Source organism: Saccostrea echinata, unplaced genomic scaffold (assembly GCF_033153115.1).
Source record: "Saccostrea echinata isolate AGI-Se365-2 ecotype Australia unplaced genomic scaffold, CSIRO_AGI_Sech_v1 ptg000029l, whole genome shotgun sequence".
Classification (NCBI taxonomy): domain Eukaryota; kingdom Metazoa; phylum Mollusca; class Bivalvia; order Ostreida; family Ostreidae; genus Saccostrea; species Saccostrea echinata.
The window spans coordinates 9,866,297-9,885,786 of NW_026889778.1; the positions used below are offsets into that span (position 1 = coordinate 9,866,297).

General features: G+C 31.8%; 1 protein-coding gene across 1 annotated transcript; it reads left to right on the plus strand.

Moving 5' to 3' along the window:
- Positions 1–4,884: 4,884 nt before the first annotated feature.
- On the plus strand, positions 4,885–18,984 carry LOC133194466 (uncharacterized). Its single transcript, XM_061330421.1, has 8 exons — positions 4,885–4,920; positions 5,280–5,345; positions 5,647–5,706; positions 5,791–5,846; positions 8,113–8,310; positions 9,334–9,489; positions 16,887–17,055; positions 18,121–18,984. Exons 1-8 carry the CDS (start codon positions 4,887–4,889, stop codon positions 18,414–18,416), a joined length of 1,035 nt encoding a protein of 344 aa, XP_061186405.1. The 5' UTR covers positions 4,885–4,886; the 3' UTR covers positions 18,417–18,984.
- The last annotated feature ends 506 nt before the right edge of the window (positions 18,985–19,490 follow it).

The following is a 19,490-nucleotide window of genomic DNA, read 5'->3' on the forward strand; positions in this document are numbered from 1 at the left end:
AGCATGATATGAAGTCAAAAGTGATCTGGGATGTCTTGCAATGATAACACAAACTTTTTGCACTATGTATTTTATAACAATTGAAGTAAATAGAAGAACTAAAAACTGTATAAGTGTGCAAAACATGCAATTTTCTCAAAATGTCTGGATACCTATAATTTTGAATCCAAAAATATATTTGTTGATCAGTTTTCAATTAGAAAATCCATAGCTGGTGCTTTTATTAGCATTTACTGAAAATACATTTGAGATTTGATAATTTTCCCTATATACTATGATTAACTTTATTGATGAACTTTGAAGAAAAACCATGGGTAAATACATATTATTCGGTGAAATCCAAGACATTTTTGTGAGTATTTTCAATTACTGAAAAGCTGATTTTCAGAACATGAGGATCGGACTACCTTAAAGGTAAGATGTACATATTCAACCTTGTCAAGAAGGTGCAGTGATGTACATACATATAAATAAACGTACATGCAGTTGTACCTGAGTTTCATTGATTTAGCTGATTGTATTGATGGCTTAATATTTTATTTATAAAGCTGAGAGTCAGCTATGCTCTCTCTGTTGATTTGAAAATAAAATGGTAAATACTTTTGCCTATGTGAGTGGTCTGTATGTGTTCCAAGGTGCATTTTTTTTTATTTAAGCGAATGAAACAGCGCTAAAATTGTAATTTTCCCTTGCCCTTTGTCTGTTCTTTCAATTGAATGTTACTATGCTACAATTCTGTGCTCCACTTTACAAGTACATTATCTATGCACACGAATTCAAAAGTGCATTCAGTGTAAATGCAAACAAAAGCTTCAGGGAACTTTCTGCATTTGTATCAGTAAACATGAATGCGTCATTTTTTTTTACATAAACATATTTTTTTTATTTTCTTCAGGTACAATGGGAGGGGCGTCGTCGTCCTTTTCTGCTGATGCTATCAATGGTATGTAGAAGTTTGTTATACTTGTTTTTGTTATACTTGGTTTAAGAAAATATCAAATCCTTTTACCATAAAAATACAAGTCATTTATATGCATGAACATGTACTTATCAGTATGTTTGCTTCAGAATTGAAGTCGGAGATACAAAATTTGGCAAAAGAAAATGAAGGTAGGAAACTTTCATTTGAATATGATTTTATTGTGTTACTGCAAAATAAATATTGCAAAGCATAAATATTGTTCCATTGTAATACTACAAAACACAATCAATAAAGAGAAACTTTAGAGTACATAATCTATCCTAATCTCGGATGTTATTAGAAATAACTCTTTTTTGGTTGATGAGATTTATTTAAAGTTTTGCCTATCTGGTCCCGGTGACATAATTTATGACAAATTTTGAAGCGACCACCGGGTCGTCTCTCAAACAATCAACAACGAAAGTGGCGACCCCTAGCGAGTTAAATTGTGCACTGGGTAAAGTTCACGAATGCACAACGCCACGCAATTTTGGTAAAATGGGCCAATATCCCATTAACAATGTTATCAATGTCAAATGAATGGACCAATAACCCATCAACATTGTTATTAATGTCAATTGTATACAATATGGTTCAATCGGTCAATATCCCATTAACAAAATTAGCAATGTCAAATAGTTACAATATTTTTCAATGGGTCAATTTCCCATCAACAATGTCATCAATGTTAAATCAATGCAATATTGTTCGATGGGCCAATATCCCATTAACATATCCAGGAAATTTCCTATGTTGAAATTCGATTTATGAGTGTTAAAATAAAAGGAAATGCGCCATTTGCGGCTCAAGAATTATACGAGTTAACAGCGGCACTCGTCCATTTGAGGTGGGGATGACGATAACATGTGGACCATTGACCTTTCTTTCCGAAAACGCCAAGTTATATTTCTAACTCTATGGTTTTATCATAACTTATTTTTTGAATTCTTGACTATATAGGTATTGAACGACAAGAGGCCCATGGGCCACATCGCTCACCTGAGCACTTTAGCTTGGAAATGCAGAAATCAGTTCAGTATTAAAGTTTACATATATAAGTGGTCTCAAGATACTCCCAGGAAGGGGGGGGGGGGGGGGGCATGATTTGAGCAAACTTGAATCTACATTAACGAAGATGGTGCTTTTATATTTCTTTGATTAATTATGGCTTTAAAAGATTTTGATAGACTTTTCCTATAAGTATAATTGTTCTATTGACGCCCCGTCCTAACCCCAGAGGTCATGATTTTAACAAACTTAGATTTATACACTACCTGAATGCTTCCGTATCAACATGACCAACCATGGTGATTCTTGAGAAGATTTTTTGTAAAAGATGCCATTATTAAGGTCTTCCGTCTTCACGGAAGACCTTATAGTGATTCTACTGTTTCTTCTTCTTCTTCTTATTTTTTTGACCAAATTTTGTGCAGGCATTTTCTCGAAAACTGTTCGGTGGTTTTCAGTGAAACTTTCAGGAAAAATGAGTCATTAAGTGAACATTGTTCATCACAAAGAAAATTTGGTAAATTCTCTTTTGGTTCCAAGTTATGGACTATTTCCTGATTTTTAAATGGACTTTTGTCGCTGAATGTTCTAAAGAACGGCTAAAGATATGAACTAGAGACTTATTGGAGAAGATAGATTATGACCTTTAGATTTGCAGAATCATCTTTTTGTGCGTCGTCACCACTTCCCGTTGCTACCGGAAGCGAATTTAAAAAAGGGCATTTTTTTAACTTTTTTTGTTTTTCAATTTTCTTTTTATAATTTTAGTAAATTTAAGAGAGACTCTTTTGTAAATGCTTAATATGCAATTTGTTTTAAAATTGATCAATCCAAACTCTAGATATTCGCATTTTAAAATCTGAAGCGGGTCCAAAATGGCGGCTGTCTACGACGAGCAGGTTGGCACTCGGAGCTTCTCGGGTGGCTCGTTCCTCGCACACTAACCTCGGACGTCAATGGTTTCTAACATCTTGCTGATACAGTCATGTGATCTCATTTGAAATTCCTCCAAATGTTATACTTTTGAAGTCTGAGTTACTTGGAAACACGCCCAACACTATGTTTTGCTTTCAAAGACTACTTACATGATGTTGTGATCAAAACCAATATCCAAGGAAGAAATGGACAAGAGAAAAAAATGTTTGAAGAACTTTATGTAGAGTAAAATATGAAATGAGTTACAAGGCAGTTTCCGGCGGGGAAATGTAATCGATTTGATGGATATTTCTCCACCAATCACTTCCGAGGTTTGTATGGAGCGTAGTGGAGTCAGTCGAGGATTGTCGATTGGCATATTGGAGTTTACAGAGACATCCGAGCGTCTTGTTGAACGAAACTACCATAAGGATCAATGAAATATGAAGGAATTGATGGATCTTTCAGATTATGAAATGGATAATCTGTCTTTGAAAACATAAATACTCTGACCTCAAAATGCAATAAAATGAGTAATTTGTACGGTATATACAATAATATATATGATAACGGAGACCATTCAATAGAGCATACATTTCAAAGAAAAGGCGCGAAGATTTACTCATGACGTAATGTATCGTGACTCTTCTTTCATAATAGAAAAATGGTCTGATGCAGAAGTGCAGAAAAAGATTACAAGGACACGTTTGTATGAAATACAGGTACATGGAATTGCATGGAATAAAAAGTTGATACACAAAGAATAAAGGAAGTAAACAGTATCATCAGTTCATCAGTCAAAGATTATTTGTTATTGTTTAAACTCAAGTAACGAATTCCGATGTGAATCTGCTTGCACAAAATTTGGCTAACTAGCTCTCATTCTATAATTCCGCACTATATAAAAAAACTTTTAACCTCCCCGACGTGCTCGTTACTTCGAGCAATGATACAAAGTTAACATCGATGATGGCTGGTAAAATTGCGCTTGTGTAGTGGCTTCCATATTGAATTTTCACGAATTTCTTTTATCTCTTTTTCAGCTTGAATTTTCGTGTGTTTTTTCAGAATTGGACGGAAGACATCGCTCGTAATGAGTTTCTAGTATTTTTTAATTATCTTCCCTTAGAAAAAGGAGTGGGCCTTCATTCAAACAACTTGAATCCCCTTTACCCAAGGACACTCTTTGACAAGTTTAGTTGAAATTAATCCAGTGGTTCTGTAGAAAAAAAAATTAAATTGTAAAACTGCTAACGACGCAAACAACGACAACAACGACAGACAAGGGACACATTTTGATCAGAAAAGCTCACTTCAGCCTTCGGCTCAGGTGGGCTAAAAAGAGTATTAATTCTCCATTAATACTACTTTTCTTTATATTAAGTTAAGGTTTTGCAGATGCTTTTTAATTTTCCTCTTACCTGATGATGTTTTTACAGGGTACGATACTGTTCCTTCTTTAATAAATAAATATTTCATTGTGGTAATCTCTCTCTCTGTCTCTCTCTGTCTGTCTCTCTCTTTCTCTTGGTTATGTAACTTATGCATTTATATATTAATACGATTTTACAGACTCAAGAAAAAGTAAAATGTGTTACAGAAAAAATAAAAGGAAAGGCATGCTAAAGCCAAATAAACGACAGAACTTAGTCTCATGTCCTTGTTGTCCTTTCTTATTTTATCAACAACAGTGAAAATTAGGATTTCATTATCATATAAAAATATCACATGACCACATTGTTTGTGAAAAGAATAAGACAGTACATGTAGCTACATGTATCAAGTCTACTTTCAGGTGGTCTTTGCAAAATTTTCCAATTTAAGGAAGAAATTCATTAATTTTCTAATTTGTCATTGCTTACTAATAAGCATTGCTAATTATATTAAACAAATATGGTATTAAGTAATTTTATAGTCTATTGTCTGGATTTAAACTTCTATGTAGATGGTATTCATCACTATAATATATTGCATTTTAGGTCTAAGGGAGGCAATACAACAAATGGATCTTTTGCAACAACTAAAGGATAACAGTGGTATGATGAATAAAAATAAATAATTACGGTTTTGAAAAAGAACGTGTGCTGTCAATGTAAAAAAAAAATATTTAGTATAATATAATAATATATGTTTAAATGTAGGTTTACATACAAAACCTTCTGTCCAAGTACTATACATAGTCATGATCATTTATACTAATTTATGTGCACTGTATACGTACATAATATACCTAAAGTGTGTATGTATCTGTGCATGTTTGTGAAGATGTGTTTGTGTGTGTGAGTTTATGTAGTGAAAGAGAGAGAGAGAGGTAGAGAGGCAGATATAGAAAGGGAGCGCGAGAAAGAGACAGAGAGAGTATGAAATTTTATGTACAACTCTTTATATTTTTCAGTTTATGTGAAAGGAGCAGCTGCAGTAGCTATTCCGATTTCCCTTTTGGGGATTTACGGTATACACAGTAAGAACACAATTAAAAATACTCAACTATTTATTGTAAGGTTTGTTTGCAAAAGTGTTCTCGTAATATTTTTTGTTTGCTTTTTCATGATATGCTGTCTCAGTGCAATCAAAGTTTATCACTACGTTCAAGTTTTATGTCAAAGATCACTTTTTGCAAACACAAAAAGGTTAACTTTTAAAATAGGCTAACAGTAAAATAACACATTTGAAGGATTTCGTTTTCTAACGGACTTGCAATTTGTTATAAGGGTGATTAATAATTGATTTTCCCCATACCTTTTAGTCTTTATGTATTGTAGATTTATTAACAAGGAATGCTGAGAATTCTAAAAGACCTGGAAGGGGAAAAGAATGTTCATGTAAGCACATGCAGTTAAACAAAGTTTTGCAGACTGAACAATGTGTTACAGCAAATCTTGTCTTCTATAAATTTTACTTGACAGATTTGCTTAATGACTCTTGGCGTGAAATCCATCAATCATTGACAGAAAATTCGCAGGTAACCGTGTATATATATATATATATATATATATATATATATATATATATATATATATATATATATATATATATATATATATATGAAAATTAAATCTAAGATACTTAAAAATAACAACATCACATTTAATACATTATATTTACATCTGCAAACGTCTGTAAATATTTTCTTAGATAAACCTATTGAAGAGAAAATATGTATAATTCTGTATGAGCTTATAAAGGGTCAGAGGTCAAACCGAATCTCACGGCGAGATGCAATCTTTCCTACATATTTTTGTCACGGTGAAACTGATCTCGGAACTTCTATGTTGATAGCGATGAAATGATAAAATAATTGAAACATATGATTTTTTTTTCATTCAACAAAAGTTCATTAGATCTTTCTTTGGTGTGAAGAATAATTTGAATAATATAATTAGCCTAAAATCGCGCTTACCTTTTTAACCCGAAATTCCTTTGAGGGTATGTAAACTGAAACAGAAGATACCATCGCTTCTAACTTTACATGTAAAAAGAACTCATAAAATAGTGAGATTATTTTAGTAGCGATCATTGTTCTTTCATTATAAACAGAGATTTCCTGAACTAGACTGCTGAACATCAATGTCAGTATTCAAATGTTAGAGCGAGGCAAACTCTCAAGACCAAACAACTTCTAGGTCATTGCGTGTCACAACATAGCAATACGGCGGGCGGTTCATGTAATACATGCAGTTCTATTCGGATATTTGTCTCAAATATAAATATAAGTAATAAACAACAATGTTAAAAAGTTCACTGGGAAATGAACTTGGTTGGATAAAATCTACTGTGAAGCCCTTGGGGCTTCATAGGATTTGATCACGTGACCAACAAGTCGTTATTGTGACGTAACGAAGGATGCATTATACATTGGCGCAGATTAATGTCAATAGGACACCAAAAGTATAGAATTGAACATATGTCCACTGTAATGAAAGAGACTGCTACATGTGTACTTTTGAGCTATAATGTTCAATGTACATGTACACATGTAGTTATTGTAGGTTTAAATAATTTTACAAAGTAATCTTTCTTGGCTGTCAGTAATTGTTCATTATTTTCTAGAATTTCATAAAATGGAAATGTTAAAAAGTTTCCACTTGCACATGAATCGAAATATTCAATGCAAGCCGTATTCATGATAGAGGGGTTCCGTATTAGTTGTTTATGGACTCTTACGCGGTCAGATAGTTCATTACCGGTCTGTCCAATGTAGTTTCCCCAACATGAAGTACAAGTTAAGCATTATATTAAATTTTTAGATTTGCATGACATTACATTGTCTAGGAACACAAAGATAGACTATCAACACTTCAGAAACTTCCATCATGTGAAACACATGTGGTGGATTTTATCTATTATAAAGGTCAAGAAAAAGGCAAAGAACATACTGCTTATAGGCAGGAATGTGCTAAAAAACAACTCAATTGTTTGCTGCAAGTTAGCAGCAATGTTTGCTGCACGTTTCAGCAATGTTTCCTTCAAGAATGCAGCAATGTTTGTCGCAAGTGTACAGCAATGTTTGCCGCAAGTTAGCAACTAGAATTCCATATTTGGGAAATCAAATGTTTGCTCCAGTCTTGCAGCAAACCTCATTTGCGTAGTAAAATGTTTGCTGTAAGCTTGCTGCATACTTACCGCAAACTTGCTGCAAACTCAAAGGCTTTGTATAGGCTGTCATGTTTCTTTAGCTTTTTTGCAGCAAGCTTGTAGCAATGTCTGCAGCAAGTTTTCTGTAATGTCTGCTGCAGACTTTCAGCAAATGTTTGCAGGAAGGCAATATTTTTGGTTAGGGACTTAATCGAACCACTGATCATTACAGTTCCTAAAAATTGTGCAAGTTAATACATGTAATTTATGTATAAATCGTGTCTGGTCAAATGAAGAACGTTTAGATGACATGTACATCTTGCTAGTACAACAATGCACAATTTCATTAAAATTAATTTCATAAACTCCCTATCAAACCTTTCTAAACAATACTGAAATTAAATTGATGCATGATTTTGATTAAGATTTATTGAGCTGTGTTTGGTTTTAGATATATTTACATGTTATACATGTGCTGCCGTCTGCAATATAGCAGATAAGCTTGGATAAAGAGTTTATGATACCTTTTTAAACAACTGAGTTCAAGAGTATATTTTTTCCAAGTAATAATTGATCAACTTTGAAAAATATTTTCCCACAGATACGGCTTGCTCAAGAGACTATACGCTTGAGAAATGTTTGTATGTCTGTAGGTAAAAGAAAACATTTTGAAAAACATATCGGAGATGAGGACTAAAAATGACACAACACTGAATATTCTACTCCTTGGACAAGCCGGAAGTGGGAAATCTTCCTTTGTTAATGCGTGTTTGACAGCTTTACTACAAGAGGGAAGAGTTATTAAACGAGCTGCCGTTGGAGCAGTGGGGTCCGAGAGTATAACAGAAAGGGTAGGATTTCAAATTAAGTTTTAGTATATTTACAACTGATCGGTTAAGTAATAGCCTAAAAAGCGATTGACTCATGGCACAAAAAGATTGAACAATGATTCCATAAAGTAGGTACTTATTATATACCAAAAACCAAATCCAAAAAAATACCAGACACTAAAATTATTTTTATAAAACAAAAATCCCTTTAAAACAATCTAATCTGTGCTTTCATTTATTAATTTTTCAAACAATAAAGACATTTGAATAGTAGTTGAAATTTAGGGAGAATATACAAAGCCAAATCCACTGCTTCTTTAATTAATCACTTGCACTCAGCTGCAGGCATGACACATAGGAATAAAATCATCAATCTCGCTAATCATACTATAGGTGTATACTAAATTATTGATCTATGATATCAATTTTCTCTTTTTTTTCTTCTAATTTTCTATATTTACATGTATTGTCCTGATCTATTACATTTTAACATTCGTAAACAAAACAGAATTATACATGCGACATCCTTCACTATTGTTCCTTTTAAATCACAGACATAAACCTGTAGCCGTTCAAGATTGTGAATTCAAGGTAGAGAAACTTAACTGTTCGTAAATCGAGAAAAAATCTCTAGACAGCCAGAATAAATAGTAATCTACGTATCCCATTATACTCTACTAATATTGTTTTTTTAATGATATATATTTTTGTTCCACTCTTATGAAAAATCTTAATGCAGGGGTAGTTGATTCGAACTTGCGACTTTATAATTTTTAGAGGGGTTAATCAAAACCCTTCCTTTTCCAATCCCCTAAACGTTTGAAATAAGTATTGTAACAATGCTGATAATGCAGATTTTAAAAGCAATTCGAAGTTGTGCACCACGTACTTTTTGATTTTTGTAAGCTATACGTGGCAAAAGAAACAAAAAATTGTTATTTCTCTTTTTTTTTTTTTAAAGCTTATTATTTTATTGCTTTTCATTGAATGTGTATAATTATTTTGCAGTGTAGAGTTATACAAGTTTATCTTTTTAATTTGTAGGTAAACTCTTATCAGCTAGAAATAAAAACTGGTGGTATAACGAAACACTTACCCGTAAAATTGTTTGATATCCGAGGACTTTTTAAGGGAAACAAAGGAGTACGGACCGAAGACATCAAGAAGATTTGCGAAGGCCATATCAAAGCTGGATATTTGGTCAGTGCAAAAGTATAATTATACACATGAAATTTGGGTTGCAACACCAAACTGTTTTCCGTTATAGGAGTTTGAAAGTAGATTACTTATTTTAAATATAGTAACGCAATTCAGTTTTATTTGTCCTCCGTAAGTCCAAAATGCAATATGATGGTAGTTAACTGGGTTGAGGCAAGTAAGATTGTCATATATATATATAAAGGTCATGAAGTTGATCATCACTAGAATTTAAAAAAAACAAAAAAACAAAAAAAAAAAAAAAAAACAACAACAAAAAAACAGAACAAATGATAATGCATCCTGCAAGAGCACGAAGACCCCACAAAATATACTATTAATAGCTAGGGTGACAATACAAAAATAATGGTTAGATAAAACGTTTTTGTCAAAAACTCCAGTTTTGAAAACAAAGACCCAAAGGTCTAGAATCACCCCTCTAATAAACTGTACAATCTTTCACTTCCAATGTTAGCCCTTAGTACTTTAAATATTTAGTTAAAGCCTTAAAAATACAAAAGAAGGTCACCATGACATACTTTTTGGCTAAGACTCTAGGAAACCAAGATGTATCAACTGAAAAATATGATGATTCTAAGCCCCTTATTATGTTAAATATTCAGATGTAGCCATGAAATTTCAAAAGTAAAACACAGTGACCCGCTTTTTTGGTTGACACAAAAGGATCCATAAGTTTGAGTCGACTCAAAAAAGTTTGATGATTTCAAACCTCTTACCTTTAATATTGAGATGAAACTATGAAATTCCAAAGGTAAGCTACTGTGATAAATATTTTAGTTCTCACAGTCCGTGGACTAAAGTTTAATCAACTGACAAACTTTGATGATTTTAAGCCTCTTCTTCTCCTAAATTTTGAGAGAAAGTGTAAAATCCAAAAAAAGAGCACAGTGACATCCTTTTTGGTTTATATACTCCTATGATCCAAGATGCATCAACTGACAAAGATTGATGATTTAAAGCCTCCTACTTTTGGAAATATTTAAATATAAATGTGAAATTCCAAAAGTCACCGTGATCTACTTTTTTAAGTAACTTACTCCGAAAACCAAGATGCATAAACTGACAAAGTTTCAGGATTGTAAGTCTTAAAATTCCGAAAGTAAGCCACTGTGATTGATTGGCACACTCTAAGGATGCAAGATGCATTAACAGACAAAGTTTGATGATTCTAAACATCTCAGGATCAGAAATATTGACCTTAAATGTGTTGTAAATGGTTAGCCATAAAATTCAGACGGTAGGTTATAGTAACTTACTTTCTGGTTGACACTTCAAAGCCCCATGATCCATAAACTGAAAAGTTAACATATTCATAGGCTTAAAAGGCACCTTTAATAAAAATATATATATATATATTGTTTGATAAAAAAAATTATCTGTTTATTGAAAATCCAGTCCTGAAAAAAATCATATTTGTAAGATATATGGTTAAGCTGAAATTAATCAAAATATTAAATGCTCAGTGAAAGTAACCTGAGCTCGACAGTTTCCGCTGTTTTCAGCTGCGTTACGTAAAGAATGTGAACAGATGCAGGGACAGCCTCAATGTTGTTACACTACATTGCATGTAAATAAACATGTCCTCTGATGCTCACAGTGAAACAAAAGGGGGTAGAAGATGTGTAGCAGGTCGGTGATCAAGTACACATTTAGATGGAGTGTCCCTGCACTATTTTCCATTTAAAAAGGAAACATATCTTGTGCCAAAGTGGAGTGGGATGCCTTTGTTAGACTCAAGAGAAAATGGCCTGAAGCCTGAGGGGCCTACTAGATATTCCAGTCTGTGTGAATTACATTTTGATGACTCTTGTTATGGGTGAATTAAAAAAATAATGACCACCAAATTGATTTTTTCTTAAATTCAACTAACCATAACATGTTTTTTCAATTGTATCATCATACTGTACATGCATTCTAGTTAAAATTCCTGAAGTAGCGATAGAATTGATAAATGCATAAAAAATATCGGAATTTTTATTAGTAAAACGTAATTTGAAAGAAGAAAATATCACTACATCCTTTGTAAAATATATACATCTGTAATCAAAAGAAAATATAGTTTTTATGCTTTAAAATGGTGTCAGGGATATAAATGATTACATGTAGATCTAACCCTATTTAGAGTTTCTTCTCTTGTATTTATGAAAGAAATTGGCTTTTTGATTGCTATTTTACACTATTTTTTTTTTTTATTTCTGATTTGAAAAGTTTTAATATGAAAGTAATATGAAACAATAAATTCCCCAAATATTACTTTTTTGTCCTTTTAAGTAAAATTCTTTAAATCTAAGCCGAAAAATAGTTTTGATATACAAGTTTTCTCACAAAAAATACTACATTTTGAAAAGACCAACGTAACATTATTGTGTTGTACTCCTGACATCTGATATGTTTTTATTCAACCTTGTTTTGAAAATTATAACACAAACAATAGCTCATTCAAAGTTTGTAAATCAGTTCATCATTCTGATATTTGGTATTATTTATGGCATTTTTTTTTTTTTTTAATTTTTTTTCAAGGCTTGAAAACATGATTATTTGCAATGTGTAATATACACATTGTATTTGAAGATATATGTTAAGTGACGAAAACTATTCTCTGATCATGAATTGACCCGTAAAATTCCAAACAATATATCTGTAATTTTTTGATAGACGTAATGATTTGAACATCAAATAGTATTTAACATTTTCTGCAATTTATAATAAAATTTAATAAAGATAGATGAAATTTATTGATAATTATAAAAGCGTTTTGATGCACCCCTGACTGTAGTAAAATTTAAAATTAAAACCATACAACATAAAAATGCATAAAATGTTGGCAACATCAAGCGGTAACAAAATTGTGTAATATCTATTGTCCAATACTACATAATTAAAACACATGAAAGTATTTAAGGAGGTTGGATCCTGCCATCAAAAGTAATGAGAATTTTTTATCAAGTATATTTTTAGAATTTATACACATAGCTTAATCAAAAATTAAAATCAAAAATTGGGGTCAATGCGCTTCTTTTGGCTCTACAGAGCATTTAGTTTGACCTTTTTGCACTGAAAATACGTCTTACACATCAATCAATTTTTAAAGTTTTTCCTCCAATGTTTTTTATTCAAATAAATTCTGGAAACAAACACAGTCTTATTTCATCTTGAATAGACACATTAAAATTTGTGACAACGAAAATATTTTCAAATTACTCCGCATGTTCAATTATTTGACCTTTTTGCACTCAAAAAATTTCATTTTTCTGGCATTAAAAATTTAACAAGCAAAAATATCATTTGAAAGTAATGACATTTTACTGAATTTATGAAGAATGGTTAAAAATATTTTATATATTCAGAAAATAAAATAAAAAATGGGGGTCTCTGATGTTAATTTTCATATTACTAAAATAGTTCTAATTTTAAGCTTAAAATAGGGATAATGTTTTTCTTGATTTTCACAATATATTTGCTATATTTATCAAATATGATGAAAGAATTCATGACAGTTTATTTAATATATAATTTAGGACCAGTATAAAACAGTTCACTGCACAAAATAACTCTGTGTGCAGACTGCATGTAAAAAAAAAAAAAAAAGGAATCTTAACTTAACAAACTTTAAATACTTCGAAAGAGAAAAAATGATCATTTTCTTCTTAAAAAACCTTCCTTCCGCCACAAAAAATAGTTCCATCTCTTAATGCTTTCGGTATGGAATTTAATCATAGAGTTGAACTGAATATAGTTTAATTGGCATTGTAGAGTCCAATATTATTGAAAGAATTAAAACTTTATGTAGAATTTTTTAAATATAGGTTAAGATATATATCTGTTCAAAGGCTCAGGGGCGAACCTCGTTAAACTATGCTTTATTTCTTGAAGTATTCCCTTGTCCTGTCAAAAACTAGCAAAAATTTATATTTAAAAGATAAAAAATAATTTACAGCATATTTTCCTACACGGGATTTAAACTGTAAGCAATTGAGGTCAACCAGAAACATACAACTCATCAATGTTTTCATTAATGAGTTTATTCATATTTGATCAGCAATAATTCTAAATTTTTGTTGCACTTCTGACCAAGAGCTTGTGAGTATTCAAAATAGAATTAAGAAGCATAAATTAGACTAGAACTTTTTTGTGCTGTTTCAGTGAAGTGGAGGTGGAATTACTTGAATTTTATAACAGATTTTCGTTGCATAAGGCTCATATTGGTAGGGGAGAATGCCAACGTCAGCGTTTTCTGTCCCAATAATATCAAAATCTGAATCATCATGCTCAGAAGAATCTTCACTAAGATCATCTTTATTCCCTAAATCCTCCTCCACTTCCAAATCAAACCAAATGTCTTTTTCTTCTAATATTTCAATTCCATCTGTTTGTGAAGCCATGATGTTAACTGTAAGGTACAATGCTCTTGTTGCGCATTCCACAGCTGATAAGAGAGTTTTTGCTGCTTTAAGGCTCGTGTGTTTCCGTGAGAAGGCATAAAATGTCAAATTTATTGTTTTTATTAGCTTAACCACTGCAGATAAAGAGGTGCAGATTTTTTATGTGTTTATAGGTAAATTATTTTTATTAATTAGTGAAAAGAAAATATTTCATATATGCCTTTTAAGAGTGTTAAAGATATACGTCAAAACCAAACTGAAAATGAATATCTGTAAAATTCAGAAAATACGACACCATGAACTTCTTTTAAATCAATATGACTTAAGGTCCTAAGATGCATCAAATGACAAGATTTGATGATTCTAGTTCTTATAGTGGGCAAATTATCAAAGTTTTAACATAATTTAAGGTCAACTTTGAGACCACGCCCTTTGCCCCAGAGTGATGCCTTGAACAATTTTTAATCTACAACATATCCCCATCCTAATGTGCAGGTTAGGTGATAATCTGTCCATGGTTCTTGAGAAGATTTTTTTGCGAAATCATTTTGGTAAAAATGTTCTTTTTCTCTTTATTTTCCAAAATAAAAATAAGAAAATCATATAATGATAATATTTTTTTTTTCATGCTTGGGAGCAAAACATCAAATGTTGCACTCCTGACATTATTGGGTATGCACATATACTTGATTCTCATTAATACTGCTTATGATTTATATAATGTTTTTTTTTTTAGTTTTAAAATGTATATCAGTTAAAACTAAAAAAAAAACATTATATAAATCACAACTCTATTCAGCACATTTGGAACATGATTGATGGCTGAGTTTGTCAAATGACACCTGCAATTCAAACATGCATTACATCAGGAATGGCAATCTCTACTACAGCAACAAATTCAACGTTTGATTGGCTAAATACAGAAAAAATGCTTAATGTGACGTGTAGACCTATAGGGTTTAGAATGGACATTTTATTTGAACATTTTAAACTTGGACTCATATCATAATCATTTTAGTTATTAATAGTGAACTTAGTAGTGACAGTAAAATAAAATAGAAGTTTATTAAACAAGGATGTACATTATTAGTGTACCACATACAGTGACTTGGTAACTCAGTCGGTAGGGGGCTCGCTCCGTGATCGGGAGGTCGTGAGTTCGAATTTCGGCCGCGACTGACCTAAGTCGATAAAAAATGGGTAGCAACTGTTCCTTCGCCATGCGCTCGGCACTTTGAAGTGAAAGTTGCGGGTCCTTCGGATGAGACCTTAAAAACCGAGGCCCCGTGTCACGGCAGGAGTTGGCACGATAAAGATCCCTCACTGCTCAATGGCCCTGAGTGCCGAGTAAAGGTCAAAATTTGAAGCCCTTCACCGGTATATGGTGACGTCTCTATATGAGTGAAATATTCTCGAATAAAACAACATACAATCAATCAATCATACAGTGACTTTATAATTGGAAAAGGGACTTTACGTTCATGTACTATAATTATCTTGTTAGAACAAATTGGATTTTGTTGTTGGTACAATGAACTATAATTTTGTAAATCATTTTGTAATGGAATTGATCAGAATAGACCAATCAAGCCCATCGATACTAAGTAATAAAATTTGAACGGAAATGTAAGTAACTATTAAGATTCTTGATTAAGAGTAAAAAAAATTGGGAGCTTTGAAGCAGATAAGTAAAAGAGCCTAGGGCTAGAACTCCTGTGGTGCAGAGATGGAGACTGAGTCCATAAATATTATTAATGAAGGTATGCCTGTATTGGAGGGTGGTATCATATTGGGGTTCATAGGTCAACGGACAGACCTACGGACAAAGCGTAGGTGGCATGGCAATGTTAAGTCAGCCAATGAAAAGTACTTTTATATCCGGGACCATGAATACCCTCTTAGCACAATATACCCTGTTTTGCCGGAAAACGGCATTCTATTCTATTCTCTTTTCTTTGACTCTTTTGGAATACTTTTTGGACTCTAATTTTTGGACATCACCTTGATTATTACTTTTGGAGTTTTAGTTCTAAGCTCTTCTGGAATATTTGGGACGGATTTTTAAAGCTTTTGCTATAACCAGCGTATTGGTCTATTCTGATGAAATTTCAGAAACAAGCATTTAAAAATCTTTACGATCACGGTAGTTTAATAAAGTTTTCAAAAAACTTACAAATTTTGTTATTGGCTTACAGACGTTTACACGAAGATCTTATAATTATACAACTTCATTTCATTCATATCTAGACTTTTTAATCTATAAATAATGGCATAGTTATTTATTGCATATTTTCCTAAAAGATACCACTTATCTTAGTTGTAAATTTACTAGAAGTGTTCCTACTTTTTGTTGATCAAATGATGCTACATGCATTAAAAAATAAAATTAAGCATGTAATCTTTTATTTTGACTAAAGTGTAAAATTAATAATCATATCATGGTTAAGAGAATAAAAACCGGTGCTGCGATATTTTTGCCTATCATTTGTAAGCAATAATTAATTATACTGTATGGTAAATCGTTCTTTAAATTTTTTTCTGTACTAAACTGTATTTTTTAAAAGTTTGCTTAGATTTTTATTTTAAATATAATTTTCTTTTGTTATCACTAACATTGATATCAGTTTATCTGTAAAACCTTCTCATAAACATTATTTTGGTTTTTATTTTCTACATGTACTTATTGTATCGATTGCCAGTCATCGTATTTTCTATCAATCAAATAAATGCTCTTTCAAGTTATTAGACCCTACCTTTGAATTGCTTTATTCAAAAGGGGTTCAATTTTTGTGGATTTCAAAGGTAAACTTTACGAGGTTAGATGTACTTACCTCAAAGAATATTGATATTTAAACTTTATCTTTCATTGCGATTTTTTATGAAATTCTATCTCTGGGAAATATGTATATGTTTAGCAATCCAGAAAAAGGTCCCCCCCCCCTTTATTGAAAATTATTCTACTTACAGTACTCATTAAAGCTGTTAAAATGTAATTAGATAGATCCCAAGGAAGGAATTAAGTCTGATGACAAAAAGTGTTGTCAAGAGCCACCAAAGAAAGGAAAGATACACTGTATTGTTTACGTTTTGGCGGCCGATGAAGACGGATTCGTTCAGGATGAAGTTTTGGATCAATTTAAGACTATAAAAAAGATATGCAAAGAAGGTATTTGTAACAAATACAGTAGCTTTTTCCATTTACTCTTCATAATGCTTCTAATGATTAATTGTATTTAAAAAATAATGAATTTTTCATGTGAAAAGATAATAAAACTTAGGTGATGATATCATTTGAATTCAATTTTACTGTCTTAATTTTAGCATGTCAGGTCAAGGCCATCGTCTTTTTCATTGACATAATGGGAAAAAAATAGTGTTGTCAATAGTGCAATGCCTTCTTTAATTACAAATTATTTTGTTTTTCTTCTTGTATAAATAGATGATACCATTCAAGGTTTATCAGGTAATACAACAGAATTGTTAAATAATTTAACGAAAATAAGTGTCGGCTAACTCCAATCTCCTTTAATTTTCTTACATTTCTTTTATTTATCTATGCTTATTTTTCTATGCTTCATGCATGTATATTTATTTTTTTCTTTTTTCACATATGGTGAAGAAGTCATACACAGATAAAAACAAATATAAGGCCAATGGGCTACAACGCTTACTGAGTCACTATCATAATAGCCCTCCTTCTCTTCATCAGCAGATTTTCGCCCATTAATTCCTATATACGTGTAAAAAATAAACTGCCCCATCGTAGCCCAACCCTACCCCTGGGGTTAAAATTGAAAAAAAAAAATAAAAATTGAATTATCGCTATCTGAAAATGCATCTACATTGTATATAGATATGACTAATCATGGTCTTTTCCCACATACTCCAAGGTAAATCCTTGGATGCCAATTGTGGTTCAACCCCAGTCCAAGGAGTCATTTTTTGAACAAATGTGAACCTACATAACGTAATGTGGCTTTTGCATAGGTGGGGAGGATTAAGAAGTTTGATATACACAGTTGTTTAAAGTTTTAACCTCAACCTCACCGTATAATAGTTGAAACAAAATTACGTAGATATTCTATAATACTATGTAATAACATATTTTCGGGAAAAATACCCCAAAGACAAGAGGTCGACCTATTCAAAGAGGAAAGTAACCGAAAATTCATAATCAATGGGGGGAGTGGCTATCATTGCAGATATTATACATGTATGCTAATTTTCTTAGACATACCCCAGCTTATTCTTCTGACAAAAATCGACCGTCTTGGAAACAATGACATCACCCAGATCTTCAGAGACAAAAGAGCAAAAGAAAGTTGTGAGCAGGCGGCAAACTTCCTCAGTCTTTGCCCTAATGACGTTTTCCCCCAGTCCAGCTACAACGATGAAGTAGTCCCGTGTGACTACAAGGATCTGATAACTCTGTTTAACATTAAGACAATAATGGAGAGAGCTAACGATTGGCTGAAAATACCTGATCTCTCCCGCGATGATTCACTTCAAGACGAGATTACAACATAAATTAATTGGATTTTGAAATGAAACTTTCACTAAGTTTTTAGATTATTTATTTATATTTGCTGCTTGATCAAGAAAATTTCAATTTGAAATCAGATTATACTGACTGTATGTACATGTGTGCGTGATAATGCATTGTATATAAGAAGGTGCAGTGTATCATATGTATGAGAATCCTGTGTATTAATTATAAAGATCTTAAAAATTAAATTATATACATAATCACAACTGACTGGCCATACCATGAACAATGACATTCTCCTGTGTATGTTCAGCTAATGAATATTTAGCAAAGGATTCCGTGGACGTTAAGACAAAGTTCACCTCCAAGTTTACAGGAATCAAAACATTGACAATGGTTTCTTTTTTTAAAAATCACTCAAATTCAACAAAACATTTGACTTACTAGAATTTTCACTTACCATTTTCAGTCATCGATTAAAATTCATTACATCATATTATTTTATCATTTTATATATTAAAAAAAACATATAATTTTATCATTGGAAATACAATCGAATACATTTTGAAGATGTGAGATTTTTTTTTTAATCTTATGCTATGTGTTCAATTTTTGGGGGCAAGTGTGATATGCAAATCACATTTTGAGTAACTTGAATTATTGTCACATACATGTATTCAAATTTACTTGTTTTTTTTTCTTTTTAGACTATTCCAATTGTTTGTTAACTTGTTATATCAAACTCATTTCAATTAAAATTAATATCAGTAAAGTTGCCTATTACATGACTGTTTAAAATTCTAAGTTCAGCTGGAAAAGCAGGTGCTTTGAAAAACTTGCTTAATTGTTATAAACATGTTTACAGAAAAAAGAATTTTAGCATTGCAACAATATACATGTACATGTAATAGCATATGAATGTATTCTACTTCTAAATGCTAGTACTTTATCATTTATCAGCAGGGAAATAGACTTTTTTCAGTTTCATAATTAAGCATCACCTAAAAAATCCTGAGCAAGAGCAATAATAGCAATTCCCTCAAGAGTGATGTCTGTTAGGTCAACTTTAGTGAAACAACCTGAAAGGTTTTTGGCTGTTCCATTAAAACTGGTTA